Source organism: Galendromus occidentalis, unplaced genomic scaffold (genome assembly GCF_000255335.2).
Source record: "Galendromus occidentalis unplaced genomic scaffold, Mocc_1.1 scf7180000077174, whole genome shotgun sequence".
Lineage (NCBI taxonomy): Eukaryota > Metazoa > Arthropoda > Arachnida > Mesostigmata > Phytoseiidae > Galendromus > Galendromus occidentalis.
In genome coordinates, this window is record NW_003805162.1 from 213304 (window position 1) to 229207 (window position 15904).

Genomic DNA, 15904 nt, shown 5'->3' on the forward strand with positions numbered 1-15904 from the left:
TCGAAATGCGGGAGGCGTACGCCCCCGTAGATGTTCAGGAATAATTTGTATTCCACGGGGAAGGAATTGATGTCTATTTCCTCCATAGGGAACAGAGCCAGATACCGCAGGGCCATCTGGATTGACTCGTCGTCGAGAGGAATCCCGGTCTCCACAGTTGCTGCTTCGTGACTCCTCACGAAGTCGTCAACGGTTTCACAGAGTTTCCTCTTGAGATACCGAGCTCCTTCCGCACCGTGAGCTTGACCCTGTGCTGACTCCATATTCCTCGAAATCGCCATTTCTTCGGAGGGGTGGGATTGGCGCAGCTTGATGACGATTGTGAACGATCTTTAGAGGAAGCGGTGCGCTTTCTTCGTAACTTCCTGGTCGGCCGCTGGTTCCGATGGCTGATAGAACGTGTATTCGTTCCGGTTCCGCAATGCAGAACTCAAATGGCAAGAAATTGTCGAAATTGAATTTCGTGTCGAGCCGTAGGTCGGTCAGAGGATCCTTCCTCAGGGGAGCTCTTGAGTTCTAGGCTCGTTTGTCTCCATCAACGGCCTGCAAAGGGGTGATTCACGAGAGCCATCATTGCCGATTTCTACGTAGAGCTTCAGGTCGTCAGCGAAGAGTTTGTATGAAACCTCAAGGGGGATGAAGTTCCTGATGTCAAGGATAAACACCGTCCACAGGATCGGTCCAAGGAATGAGCCTTGTGGGACGCCGGAGGGACAGGGGCCGGTCTTGAGAAAGATTCGCCTATCCGAACAACGAACAAGCGGTCTGAGAGGTAGTCCGCAATCCAGTCGACGACACTTGCGCGGACCCCGAGAGCTCTGAGCTTGGCAAGGAGTGCTGAGTGGCCCACCCTGTCGAATGCCTTGGAGTAATCAAAGTAGAAAACATGGATGGCCTTGTCGCGACAGTCCGCCATGCCCCAATCCGGAATGAACTCAAGCAGTTGAGACTCCGTGGACCTCCCCTTGCAGAACCCATGCTGGTGGCGATCGAGCCTGCCAGTGGACGCGAGGAAGTCAACGATGTATCTTGGAATGATTATCTCCATCAAGATGTAAAGAATCGAGAGCTGGGCCACAGGACGACAGTCTTCCACAGTCTTCCGGTTACCGGATTTGTGAATCGGCGATACAACATAGAGTTTGAAGGCGGTGGGCACTTCGCCCTCGGCTAGAGAACGTGAGAAGAGTAGAGTCAGGGGTTCGGCCAGTTAGTCGGCCAGGTTTCTGAGAAAGAGCGGTGGGAAGACAACTGGGGTTACAGATGTCTTTATTGGTAGCTTGTGTAATAGTGCTGATACCGTGTGGGCATCGATGGCGAGAGCGGGACTCAGGTCAGCCTGCTCAGAGGCCTGCGTGGGTTGCATCGTCTGTGCCGTGTAGACTGAGCCGAAGTATTGGAGGAAGAGGTCTGCCATGGCAGCGGAATCTGTCACCAGGTCTCCAGTCCCAGAATCCCTGAGCGGACCGGCGGGGGAACCCCCCGAAGCCGCGCATTGACATAGCGGAAGAATTTTTTTCCTCGTAGACATTCGCCTGCGGAATCCATCTGATGGAAATGGATTTCGCTCTTTTATTTGATCCGCTAAGCTATGTATGTACAGTCAGAAAATTCATGTGAGTTGCGACAAGCAAACAAACGAGTTGCTGAAGTTTCCGAAGGGGCATTTTCCTGAATTCAGAAAAAGCTCACAGCCTGCATTCATCGAGAAGGAAAATATATCTCTCTACGCGTTCCGACCTTGATTTTCTGTGGTCCATGACTCCTACCCTCCCCATAAGTTACAAAACTACAGCTCGATGCCGCGGGGGATGGAACGCGACAACGTCTTCACAGAGAGACCATGTGGAAGAGAACGGTTGTTGATGCTCCGCGGGTCAGCTCAAAGCTCGTTGTTTTTCGCGGGATTTTCTTCCTCATCAAGGGACACATCGGAGAGATCAATATCGTCGGGCTCATCGAGCTTGCCGTCTTCTCCGTCCCATGCTTCAATCGACTGGACTTCGGGCAATTCCGCTGCAGCCACAGGCGCGCTGCGTCCTCTTCCGAAGGAAACTTCCCGGAGGAACTCCTTGATTCCGTCGAAGGAGAACGAGCCACGCATGAGCGAGTACTTCATCTTGCGCGAGTTCATGACAGCGAGTGCAGGATAGCCAAATCCTCCGATCTCGAAAGCTTCCTCCACTTTCGGTTGCGCCATGGCTTCCGACCATACCCAGCCCCATTTCTGTTTCTTGTACTTTTCGGCAAGCTTCTTGAGCTCCGTGATGAAGTCGTTCCGGCATGAGGACTGGCAATCCAGGATGTGCGGCAAGACGGCCACGATGCAGAGCTGATTGTCCGAGCAAGCGGCGTTAAGAACCTTTTCGTTGGTAAGCTGGACAACCTCGGGTGGAGGAGCGTTCTCGGCTGCTTTCTCGGATGCCCAGGCAACGATATCGTCCGCAGTTCGGCCGCCGTTGTATTCCTCAGCCGAGTTGCTGTCCTTAGGTCCGGCGGGGAAGTATTTGATCGTCGGATAGCCGCGAACGCCGTATTCCAGAGCGAGCTCTTGGTAGACCGTGGAATCAACGGCTCCGAGCTTGACTTGCCCCTTCAACTGAGTCGCGGCCTTAGCCCAATGAGGCGCGAGCTTTTTACAGTGTCCGCACCATGGAGCGAAGAACTCGACCAGCCAGATGTCCTTCGAGTCGAGCACCAATTTCCGGAAGTTCTCCGACGTCAGTTGAACCACGTCTTTGTCGTTTCCTGAGCCCCCGGATTCCGACGATGAACCGCCAGACCCGGAACTTTTGCCGAGCTTCTTGTTGACAAGGTTTTTCGTTTCGCGGAGAACGGCATCGGCAATGCCATCAGCGGTTCGGGCGCCTTGGTATTCTATGGGTTTAGAATTTCCAGGCACGAAGATTTTCAATGTGGGGAAGCCTCGGACTCCGTATTGACCAGGCAGAGATTTGTGTTGGTCGGCGTCCACAGCTCCGACTCCGGCAATGCCCTTGAGAGCTCGTGCTGCTTTTTTGTATTCGGATGCGAGGTTCTTGCAGTGGCCACACCAGGGTGCAAAGAACTCCACTATCCATACTTGGTCTCCGTTGAGGACACGCTTGCTGAAGGTGTCCGGTGTCAGCTCGACGACTTCGTCTCTGGAGTCGTACAGAGCGTTCGCTTCGAAAACGACGCCGAGCAGACCTATGATGAAGATACAGGCTCGCATCACGATTATCGTTGCTCCGTTCCCCGAAACCAGATCTTCTCAATGTTTTGAGATTCCCAGTTCGGTACGCGCTGCTCCTCTCGAATGCAAGACGATGAATATTGTCCTGCTGTCGGTCCCGGAAGCAGGAGCCTCGAACAGAACATCCGGAGAAAGTAGGTTCTCAGGGAAGAGCGCACGCCTCAACGACAGCAGAGTTACGCAAACTGAACACCCTTTGTGTAGAACACCGACTTTATGTAGAACCTCCGACTTGACTTAGAGCAAACGACCTTAGATCTCGAGCACCGGGACCGCGAATGAAGTCTGGGTTTGCTGGTCTGTGCTTAAATACTGATACTCGAGAGTGCTTCAATGCGGAATCCGGCTTCGGAACTTCCTCTCGAGACGCAAGAACTTCGAGCGCGCTACCCCCCAGGAATTCGTGGGTCGTATTCCGGAATCTCGTCCCTCAGCTTAATTGGTGAAGAAGTTCTCACTCAGCCCCTTCTATCGATCGGAATTTCATACAGTCTGTGTTTGAGATCTGCGCTTCGTGGTTCTGTTCGCGAAAAACGAAATATCAATCTTGGATTCCCCCGAATTTCTTGGATTATCGAAATTCGTCTAAATGAAGTCCGTGACGGTGCCGATATCAGAATGCCTTCCTCACGCGAATGCAGGATCACCTCTCGATTCGCGGCCTCCCCGCGGCAGGTTGGAATGGTAGGACGCTTAATGAACGGATAGATGTAAGTGAATTGGAATCAGGGCTCGGATCACAGAGTTGAAATAATATCGAAAGGAGCCCATCATCTTGCCTCATGAGGCGACACAGGCCCGCTCGTAGGGCATCAGGACGAAGGCGGGCATACACTACATTATTCAGTGTGACCTAGATCAGACCGAATCGATGAGCGGGATTCCCTAGGAGGGTTTGAGATAAGACGGACATCGCCTCTCGGGATGAAATAAATTTTAGGTCCACTGCAAACGAGTCCGCGGCGCCGCAGCGTCGTCGAAGGCTCAGATTATTTAATCGTAGAATCGCCAAGCGGGGAAGCGAGCATAACCACATCAAAATTCTCTGAGCTTGGATGTCTCATCCGCACAGCTAGGAATCCGCAGAGCTAGGACTGAATCGGAGCTACCCAGACCCTTAGGCGAAGCTCATGATTCACGACGATGTAATCGAGGACATCGCCGACCTTATCGACAACTACCAACCTGAAGCGTCCGAGGTCAATTCCTCGGGAACTTCAGCAGCAGCCATGGCGCTCGAGAGTACCCCCAATGATTGGGTCCCGCCCGAACCTGCCCAGTCGGGGAGACGACATCAGTTGTTTTTCACACACGGGAAGTCTGCCGGCAGGTCTCGATCAAGAACAGGAGACTACGTCATCCGACGAGTCTTCGGCGACGGAGATCTCATCTCAGCCATCGCAGGTCGTGGAAAACTCAATTCAAAGTGGTCAGCCGCTCAGCCAGTCCCGGCAACAGCCAACGGCTCAGGCAGTGGCTAGCATTCACAACATACTCCCGGCGGCACCTTTCGCTCTCGGCAGAAATGCCCGAGAAGTGCCGAAATTCGCGGGCGATCCGAAAAAATTCCGGGAATGACAACGGGTATTTTCGGTATTCGTGGACCAGACGCCGGCACCAGCCATTGAGAAGTTGAATCTTCTCCGCAAATCGCTATCGGGGAAAGCGTTGGCTGCGATTGACCACCTCCAATAGGAGGAAAGTCATTACTTGCTCGCGAAATCCATAATCGAGGAGTCATTCGGCGACAATAATGTTTTTATGGAGGGAGGACCCATCACATGAGAACGACGACCCTCATATGACATTCCTGAAGCTCCCGGGAACTTGTCCCTGAATTTTCACAGCGATCGGTTCAACCTGAATTTTTGACAGGATGGCGTGAAACGAAGACTTGTCGCATTTCTGTGAGTCATTAAACGAAAGCATTACGTACTTGGGGCTCGTGATGCCGCCTGAGACGAGTCGTCAAATTTGATGTGCGATCTATGGAAACTTTGCTTTTGCATTTGGGAATACCGGGGGGCTCGCATTTCTTACAAAGGACGGTGATCGTCTTCAGTCTTGTGATCTCGTCGTCGACCTCTTGAGGATTCGTTGAGAAGGGCCGAAAGAAAGGGCTTCGTGAGGCATAGCGAACTGCCAGCTTCACCTTCCGCAAGGGCTTTGCCTCACTTGAAGCCATGGTGCTTTTCACGTCGAAGGTGGTTAAGTGCACGTATGGTACGATGTACGACGTTAATGATCACTTCCTTGTTCCGCTCAATTCGTGAACGATATGCATCGAGGAACCGCTGTAGCGCACATTGAAGGATCACTACGCTCGCTGTATGAATTCATTCTTGGAGAATCTGACTGAGGACTCGATATATGTATGAATCACGAGACCTGTTGTTCACGAGATTCCGAAGACGGATCCGTGGAACAAATGTACCCAGGAGGATCATTCCCTACGAAAGCGCCGAGTAACTGTTGCTTTGTGAGGAAATTCCGTCGAGAATTTTCCGCCGGCAGCAGGGATCGAGCCCGCGCCACCCCCCGCGCGAGCGGCACTTCACGAAGTGGAAAACGTCACGAAGTGAGTTTCACTTCGTGAAGAGCACGTTGGCACTAGGAGTGACAAACACGCTAAGCACTCGACCGCCCGTCGGTCCGCATACGGTCCTGGGATCCGCATTGCAACTCTCTGCGCTTTCGAAATTATCCTCCGCTGGGATCTACGAACTCCTTCTGGCGCTGAGGGTACTTCATCGGGGGGAACGGGTACATTCTCGGCATCCGTATACTCATCTGGAATGTCGGAGTCGGTAGTTGGATCGTTCGTTCCGCAGTGCCCTCGGATGGTCGGGCCTCGTTCGCTGGTTTCGATCGATTCAGAGGATTCCAGAGAGATTCCACTCGCTCTCCCGGTGAAGCTGTTGAGCTTGGTGGTGGACTATCCTGTTATTTGGGAACCGAAAGCACTGCGGCGAGAATCGAGCTGTGCTCTGCAGAAACCGGCTGATCATGATCTTATCTGGGGCGGATCTATTCAAAATGACGATTCCATATACCATGGGGAACCCTCACCTGACATACATATACTTGTCCCATGATTTTTCACGACTTTGCCCGCGATCCATTTCGGTTTTCGAGATCTATAGTAGTCGAGGACGATGACCGGATCACCGACTTCAAACTTCGCTTTCTCGTCGGCTCTGTCGGAATGTCGGAGAACTTCCTGTAACAAGTCCAATCTGGAGCGCAACTCCCTTCCGATCATGCGCAATGAGAACTCTCTCCGGTAGAGCTCGACACCATCCTTTGTAGAAACAAAAACGGACACAAATTGGTATGGATGTCTCCTCCCTCCGTCGAGAGTTTCTTTAAGGCGTTTTTCGGGGTTGCAACGAATCATTTGGCCTGGCCATTCGAAGCAGGTTGGTAGGCAGGTGGATGCATCAGTCGAATGCCCTTGTTTTCGCGGAAGCTCCTCATGAGATCGGAGGCAGACGTTGGGTCGTTGTCAGTTACCATTACTTTAGGTAAACCGAATCGGGACACCGTTCCGCGAACGTGTTTCAACGTTTCTTTACTCGTTTTTCCTTGCGTGATGGAGGCTCCGAGCCGCTTGCTGTGAGCGTCAACGATAAGTAGGACGTATTTTCCGTCGATTGGCCCCGCACAATCCAAGCGTATCCGCTCGAAAGGGCTTTGGCATGGATGCCATGCGAGTAGAAGCTCCTTCGGAGGATTCCTGGCGTGCTCAAGGCATGCGTTACGAGTTACGAGACAGCACCACCTTCTTGATATCCTCATCGATATCCCACCACCAAACGTATCGTCGTGCGAGCTCCTTCATCTCACGTTCGCCGTAGTGTCCTTAATGTAGCTCGACTAGGATGTTTTCTCGACAAGTCTTCGGGACTACCACCCGATGACCTCGGAGGATGATTGCGTCCCCATGTAGAGATAACTCGCAGGGGTCGATTCCAAAGTATCGGGGCATCATGCGACTATTTAGCTGGTGCCTTAGATCGCTGAAAAGCGGACGAAGTTGTTTGCACCTTCTGCTCTCGTTCGCGATCGCCTTGAAATTCAAGGGGACCTCTTGCAGCTGATTCACCAGAAAACTTTCGATGCCGTCCTCTGTGTGAAATTCTCCGCTGTTTGCCGGCAGCCTTGACAATGCCTCTGCAATGATAGTGATGCTTGTCGGTGCGGCGGTAGATTATGTCGAACGTGAAGCCCACCAGGTAGATCGCGTAATGCTGCATCCGAGTTGAGGTAAGCGGGAGAAGTTATCTTTGAGGTGAGGAAATCTGAACCAGAGGTTGAGAGTCGGACATGAGGGTAAAGGGTCTGGGCAAATTCAGACTTAGGAAACCGATTTTATCGAGTGGGGTCTCAATCGAAAGGTAATTTTGAGAGGAATATTTTCCGCATGGTCCCGGATCTGATTAGTACTCCTGGACGGAATAAATGCCCGGAGAAGTTTTTTCTTCAACCCCTTCTATCTCGAGAACGGCTATAGCTACAGAGTCGTGCGATAGCGCGATCGAAAGCTCTCGTCAAGAGCTTTCATTTGATTTCAATATCGACCTATTTGGCCGTTTCTAAGGCTTCAAAAAAGAGAAAACTAGTTTTCGGAAGCTTCGCTTTCATACTTCCACACGAGACGCCACTTTGATACTTTGTCAGATAAAAAGTCCCAAGTGTCCCCCATCCATTAGAAATCATATCAGGAAAATCGAAGCGTCACTTTTTGTTGAAAAAAATCATTACTTTTCCCCGGCCTAAAATCCGTTTTTTCCGGAATTTCCCCCGGTTCGCCCCTTTGTCGCCCGATTACTCCTAAACTAGCGCCAGGAGCCCGTTTTTGAGCCCGGAATCTGAAAGCTGAAGCCGAGAGCTTTCGATTGCACCCCCTGGTCACCCGATTCGGCCTCAGGGACAGGAGAAAACGTCCATCCTCAGAGTTTTCATCCAATCCCATTGAGGAAGCACATGGATATTGCGATTCAGGGTGACACTCATTAGGGCTCATCGGGTATGGGGAGATAAATACGAACTATAGTCCTTCATGAAGATTACGACTTTATTTAGTCATTAGCTCCATCCGCCTCTGACTCCGTTTCGCCTCCAGACGGCAAAAATAGATTTTCCAGGTTCGCTGCCGGACGAGAAATGGTATCGAGATATCTCGCATACGAGAGGTAGAAAACCGCAGCAGCAACGTGCGAACAACAGCCCACCGTCCTGTTGCCATTTGGACATTCGCACCAGTACTCCGCGATTCCGTCGATACTGATCTCGCTTGGATGGTAAAGGATGTAAATCCTGTAGGTTTTTGCGATTCACATGGCGGGACCTTACTTGGAGCTGAACGACGTTCGGCGCTTCTCTGACGAATTTCATCTCGATGTTACCGTTGCTGTCCATCATTTCCGCCAGGTAGGACCGCGCGAGGTTGATTTGGTATGGTCCAGAAACGAACAGGAGCAGCTGAGCTTCGGGCAACTTCGGAAAATCGCTTAGGTCCTGGGCGGATATTTTCTGAAGAAGAGTCCGACGTCGGTTCCATCCTTCGTTCTCAACCCGTGCCCCGAGAGTGTTTGGCATGTTCATACGATGTTCCATGCGGTCGATGACGACTTCGTTCAGCTCGCTCTCTCCCCACGAACGGGGTCCATATGTATTCTCCAGATTTCCGATAATTCTGCATAGAGATTTAACCTTGGAAAGAAGCTTGTTATCGAGGCTATGGTGCAGGAGCTTGTACCTCTGCGCGACCCGTCCGTGAACTGCCTCAACGATCCACCGCACCTTGGTGACCAGACGGGATTTGTTGGCTTCGTCGCAAGGTAGTCGCTTTCTATTACCCTTCATTGCCGGCATTTCAACTCGGTAACCCATTCCCTCCATGCGCTTGACAGCGTCTCTGAATCCACGGTCGACGACGAGAACATCGCCTTTAGCCAGCAAAGACAGCAAATCCTTATTCTCCAGGACTTCGAGGGCGATCTTAGCGTCGTTGTCAGTTCCTTTGTACGGTCCCGCAAAATCAACGATGAGCCCGTTCGTTGTACATATCGTGAAAGGTTTGCATAGAGGAACTTCCTTCTGGCCGGAGTACTCTCGGCGCTGGAACGCGTTATTGAAACTCTTCTGATGGCGGACGTAGGTTCCGTCAAGTACGGGCGCCACTTGATTCGGATTCAAGCTCAGCATTCTCCTAGCCGTTGTCGTTGTGTTCGCTAGCAGATCCTGGCGAGTCAATGCTCTGGGTCCGAATTGTTGCGGTAGAATGTCTTTCTCGAAAGCTTGGGAGACTCTCGAGAAGCCAGTCGAAGCCTTTCTACGGCTCCCCAATTCCAGTATACTCGCAATGACGTCGTTCGAGTTTGTTTTCGCGTCGGCGTGGCTACAGCTTGAGCGCCACCGCGCGGAAATTCAAAGCAGCGAGAAGCGAAGTTGATCGGCCCGCCTTTTTTCGGGATTCCATGGGAAATCTCGAGAACCCGACGCTTTGCCTGTCCGAATCGGGTGACCAGGGGGTGCAATCGAAAGCTCTCGGCTTCAGCTTTCAGATTCCGGGCTCAAAAACGGGCTCCTGGCGCTAGTTTAGGAGTAATCGGGCGAAAAAGGGGCGAACCGGGAAAATTCCGGAAAAAACGGATTTTGGCCGGGGAAAATAATGATTTTTTTCAACAAAAAGTGACGCTTCGATTTTCTTGATATGATTTCTAATGGATGGGGGACACTTGGGACTTTTATCTGACAAAGTATCAAAGTGGCGTCTCGTGTGGAAGTATGAAAGCGAAGCTTCCGAAAACTAGTTTTCTCTTTTTTGAAGCCTTAGAAACGGCCAAATAGGTCGATATTGGTATCAAATGAAAGCTCTCGACGAGAGCTTTCGATCGCGCTATCGCACGACTCTGTAGCTATAGCCGTTCTCGAGATAGAAGGGGTTGAAGAAAAAACTTCTCCGGGCATTTATTCCGTCCAGGAGTACTAGTCAGATCCGGGACCATGCGGAAAACATTCCTCTCAAAATTACCTTTCGATTGAGACCCCACTCGATAAAATCGGTTTCCTAAGTCTGAATTTGCCCAGACCCTTTCCGACCGAAGACGTAGTAAAAGAACTTCTCGACTCCCGTTTTGATTCCCAATGCTGCTTCGTCGATTTGGGAGTACTTCCCTTCCGTTTCGGTTAATGCTCTTGAGTAGTACGCAATAGGCCGTTCCGTCCCGTCAGGGAAGCGATGCGACAATACCGCTGATATCCCAGATGGAGTTGCGTCCGATGACAGTAGCACGGGCTTATTCGGATTGAAAGGAACGATAACCCTATCCGAACATAACTCTCGCTTCACTGCTGCGAAGGACTCGGACATTTCCTTTGACCAACTGAAGCTGACGTCGGTTTTCAACAGTCGATACAAGGGGCTCGCCAAGTCTGGAAGTCGAGGTGCGAAGCCGGCGTAGAACTGGATAAGTCCCAAAGAGGCTTTGGGCTTCAGCTCGCCGACTGTTTTCCTCCAGGAGTTTGAGCTCCTTCTCGGTCATATCGGTGAATGCGTGCGCGATTGGGCGCGCACGCACGAAGATCGGCTTCGGATTATCTGACATCAATTCGAGTCTTGCCTCGGGTTCGGAATGCATCCAAGCCCCGGTTTCGTTAGATTCTTGTACTTTTGCAGCAATTTTTTTGCTGCATTCTCCATATTATGTTCCTTGATATGATGAACTTTCTTTCTTGCCGTGCGCTGCGAGGACGAACCCGAGTTTCCTGAGCCGCTGAGATTCTATTGATTGATTTGAAGTTCGAGTTGAACAGCTCGTGCCACCGCGCAGGAAGGGCTGCCAGCCATTCGCGTCCAACGAACGACGGGAAATGCTGACGATCTATCACGCAGAGACGAAGTTTCTTTTCTGCGTTCTCGTACTTCACATTGAGCTCTGCGTAACCGATGGGCTCGATCGATTCACCGTTAGCAGGTCGGAGGCGAACATCATTCGGGAGTAGTCGACTGTTTCTGAAGAGTTTATGAAATTGCTCAGCGTCATCGTAGACAGAGCGATGCCTGTGTCGACTTCCATGGTGACTGGAACCTCTTGGGAACGGAGAATGCGGACCCTCTGCACTGAGTCATCAAACTCAACAACTCGACATCATGACGTAGATTTAGGTATATATGTACATCTTCTCTGGATTCGATTACTCAGCGTACATTAAACGGCATGACTCCGGCGCCGCTCGTAGTCATCGTTGTCATCATCGTCGTCATCGCTTCACGAGGACGAGCTTGCTTCTTCAATGCGAACCTCAACGGCTTCATCACTTTCCTCACATTCACTCAGGTCGACTTTAACATCCTGTTCTACAGTTCACGACAGCTCGCTAAACTGACGCTTCATCAACTCCTACGCGGTGACACCGATCTTGCCTCGCCGACCCTCGTTAATGTACCGGGGAACAAGAACTCGCGACCGTACACGAGCCCGGAGACGACTGTATCACCGGGGAGGTGTCGATGTGTATTCCTCTTCGGCAGCAATCCTCGAGGCGATACCAAGGGATTCAAGTGAGTCATACCTCGCCAAGTCGACCGAAGAAGTCGATACAACATTTGCCCGGTTAGGGATCGCAAGCTGCGCTCTCGCCGTAAACGAGAGGCTATGTAACGAATACGGCGAATTGTGGAATGTCCTTCGCGCCGCACGTCTTCCCTGACTTCGAGCACGGATTGTCGGTCCGCGCGGAGCACGCCGATGGCGGCCATAGGTTCGATTTCGGTCGTTCTCCCGTGTCAAGGAACCAGTCGAGCGGGAGCCGAATCGGGATGTCTTCTGGAGGCGTCGAAAAACCATGTGCCAGAGCGTTTGTACTTGAATGATATCACCAGAGAGCTCGCGTGACCGAACGAGGTTCGCGGTAAGCGATAGGAGATCTGAGCGGGGAGATGGCGGCCCGGTGTCGAATTTTCGCAGACGGATGGTTCCGGCAATGAGAGCCCAATCTTCACGCCGGCGGGGGGAGGGGACGACTCGTCACATATTCTCTGCAACCCTCCGGAATTGAGTTTCCGACCCGATTTGGCGGGAGTGTCACTGTTGTGGTGTAAGGCGGTAGGTTATGGAACATCAAGGAAGACACCGTCGAGTTCACCTGGTTACTACTCAGCTCGTACTTGGCTCGTACTTGTTTATTCTGGGATCGGTGGCTCCTTTTATAGTTCTCTAGAGCAAGGGCCACTTTTAACCTTGACATCTCGATATCCGCTATGCTGACTCAGAATCGTTGTAATCTGGTTAGCAGTTTTCCAGTCTACGCGTTAGGCTGGAAAGCCGACCGCGACATCTCCCTTTCTTTAGAGAGCAATTGGTTTAGTCAAACTTTAAGGACTTATATCGCGGGGCATTAGTATGCGTGACATCGAGGAAGGAAGGATGTTTTCGAATCCTTTTGGTTCGTTTGGTCTCGGTGTTTTCTTCTTCGTGGTTCTTTTCGTCTACTCTGAAGGAGACCATTTGCTGGTGCTGGAAGATCGACGTCTCGAGAAGGTTTTCGTCCGGTGTTGTCGGTTCCTCTTCGTTGTCGTCGCTCTCGTTTCCTGCATCCTCTGGGGTAGTATTGTCTGGATCACGATCTTCTGGGATGGGCTGAATTCCGCTGGCTGGATCTTCTTCGGATGATGATGCTTCGAATAAGTTCCTTCGAAGTTCTCCTTTCTTCTTTTGAAGATCGTGCTGAATGAGTCTTTGTTGAGCTTCTTGGGACTTGTCTTGTAAGCCCAGAGACTCTTGTGAGAACGTTTGGTTGATGTTAACATTCACGGCTGCTTCGGCAAGCTCGGCTACTAGAGATTGGGTATTCACTACCTCACATTGCTCCAGTATCTCAGTTATGTCAACCTTTTGCGGCAGGTTTCCTTCAGCGAGGGAGAGAGATTGCATTAGGTTTGACATCTCTTCGGGATCAGTGTCTTCTTGAGAGATCCTATATCTCAGCTCCGCGGTCGTGGTGTTATGTCCCATGATCGTAACGAGGGCGTTGGTTTTATCTACCAAGTCTTTTAATTCAACATCGTCGCTGTTAGCGATTTCTTTCTCTAACTCCTGAATACTCATCATGAGTTCATCTTTATCTTGTTGAGTAACATTCACACCATGTTTCTTTTCCACTGTTCTAAGTTTCTTCATCAGTGTTTCAATTTTTGGAATAAATTGTGGTGTTCGTTTGGGTGTTTGGAGTGTATCATAGTGTGTTTTGATGGGTGTTTTTGGACCTACTGGGTCTCTCTTCCCTTTGATGGAGAAAGAATGTTGCTCACTTGGCAGAGGTAGATCGAACGCTAGTTGGAATCCATTGATCATTTGTCTTGAGCCGATTGAGGCGTCAGCGTGACGTTGTCTCAGTTGGTTAGCGTGTCGTCTTGTTACCTTGTTCTCGACCTTAACGTCGTAGAAGGCGTTGTCCCGGTTCTTTATGGTGCCCGGTGTCCAGAATTCTTTGTTTCGACGGTGCATCTTTACGTACACATGATCGTTTTCTCCAAATGTTTTCTGGCGAACTCCGTGGTGTTGATTGAAGTCCCTTTTGCTTTTGTCCCTGTAAGCTTGTACAGATGAAATGTTCTTTTTGGCATGATGGAATCCAGAGTTGTCCTGAATTTCCGTCCGGTGAATAGTTCTGCGGGAGTCTTTCCTCCGAGTGCCTCTGACGGTGTAATTCTGTAAGTCCTGAAACTTTGCGATTGCGTTGTTGGTGGTTTCTTCGTTAGACATTTTGTCGAGGGCCTGCTTGAATATTCCCACCATTTTTTCGGCTCGTCCGTTGGACATTGGGTGATTTGGAGCTGAAAATTTCTTAGTAATGTCGTATTTACGGCAGAATTCTTCGAATTCGCTTGAGGTAAACTGTGTTCCATTGTCGGTCACAATTTCTTCGGGGAGTCCATTCCTGGTGAACATCTCCTCGAATTGTTGGATTGTAGCGCTGGTGGTGATTTTCTTCATTGGAGCTATTTCTGGCCAATTTGAGAATGAATCAACCACAATCAAGTAGTACATGTTGTTCTTGGGACCTGCAAAATCTGCATGCAGTCTTTTCCAAGCTCCGTCTGGTCGCGGCCATTGTTGCAGCGGGATTTTGACGGGATTATTACTTGCCAGTTGACAATCTTCGCAACGTCTTACGAAGTTGATTATGTCCTTGTCCATGTTTGGCCAATAGACGTAGGATCGTGCCAACATGGTCATTCGAGTCTGACCTGGGTGTCCTTCGTGGAGTGTGCTGAGGATTCGGTGTTGTAGTTTGCCAGGGATCACAACCCTATCTCGGAACATGATGATGTCTCCCATGATTGTTAGGTCAGAACGTCTTGAGTATAACAAATACAAGGGGTCATTTCTCGAGATTTCTGGCCATTTTCCGGAAATGTGTCTGCTTGCCCGATGGAGCAAAGGGTCGTGTAGGGTTTCCCTCCGGATATCCTCTCTGGTTACTGGGAGCGACGCGATGGTTTCTTCTAGATTATGCTCGGCGTCTATTTCCACGTTAGCGATGACCTTGTCTGCTTTTTCTTCGATCTCGTCTTGATCAGTCCGTTGGTCTGCGATTAAACGCGATAGAGCGTCAGCTTCTCCGAAAGTGGTTGTCGACTTGTATCGGATGGTGAATTGATAGTCAAGCAATATGACTGCCCAGCGTTGAAGACGATTCGCGCTGTGGGCTGAAATTCCGTTCTTTGAACCAAAGATCGCTAAAAGAGGTTTATGATCCGTGTTCAGGACAAAATGTCGTCCGTAGATGAATTTATGGAATTTTCGAACTGCGAAAATTAATGCAAGTGCTTCTTTTTCGATTTGACTGTACTTGCGTTCCACGTCCGTGAGTGACTTTGAGGCGTGCATGACGGCTTTTTGAGTTCCATCTGGCATAACATGAAGTAGACATCCGCCAACCGCTTTCATGCTGGCGTCCGCACTTACGATGATTGGAAGGTCAGGGTTATAATGCGTCAGTAACAGGTCCGATAGAAGTGTTTGCTTCATTTTCTGGAAACTCTGCTCGCATTGTTTGGACCAAATGAACGGCGTATCCTTTCTGAGTAGCTCCTTCAGCGGTTCCTTGAGGTCTTTCAGGTCTTTAATGAATTGACTGTAAAACGTAATCATACCAAGTAATGACTTGAGTTCTGAAACGTTGGTGGGAGACGGCATGTTGGTGATTGCTTTTGTCTTCTCCGGGTCAGGTGTTCTTCCATGTTTATTTAGGATGAACCCTAGAAATTTAACCTCTTCTTGTAGAAACGAGCATTTTTCAGCTCTGATTTTGAGTCCGAACGATTGTAGACGCTTCATCAGGCGTTTTATTTTCTGTTCGTGTTCCTCGATCGTTTCACTTTTGATGAGAATGTCATCCAAGTAGGTGACTATTCCAGGGAGACCAGCAGTGACTGTGTCCATGAGCCTTTGAAATTGGCTGGGTGCTGTCTTGATCCCAAAAGGTAGTCGTTTGACTTTGAATAATCCTTTGACAGTATTTATGCTGAGGTATTTTTTGTGTATTTTTCTTCGACTGGTACTTGTAGGTAAGCTTCCGCAAGGTCGATTTGACTGAAGTAACGTCCTCCATTTAGTTGTGCAAATACAGCATCAGTTGTGGGGAGTGGGTATACAT

At 50.3% G+C, this 15904-nt stretch overlaps 1 protein-coding gene and 1 pseudogene across 1 annotated transcript; both read right to left on the reverse strand.

Annotated features, from left to right (window-relative positions):
- Nucleotides 1-1882: 1882 nt before the first annotated feature.
- Nucleotides 1883-3214, reverse strand: LOC100899829 (protein disulfide-isomerase A6 homolog). The gene has a single exon (XM_029110939.1). The coding sequence runs from the start codon at nucleotides 3212-3214 to the stop codon at nucleotides 1883-1885; it is 1332 nt and encodes a 443-aa protein (XP_028966772.1).
- A 10537-nt stretch (nucleotides 3215-13751) lies between these two features.
- LOC114828113 (uncharacterized protein K02A2.6-like) lies at nucleotides 13752-15893 on the reverse strand (annotated as a pseudogene).
- Nucleotides 15894-15904: the final 11 nt, after the last annotated feature.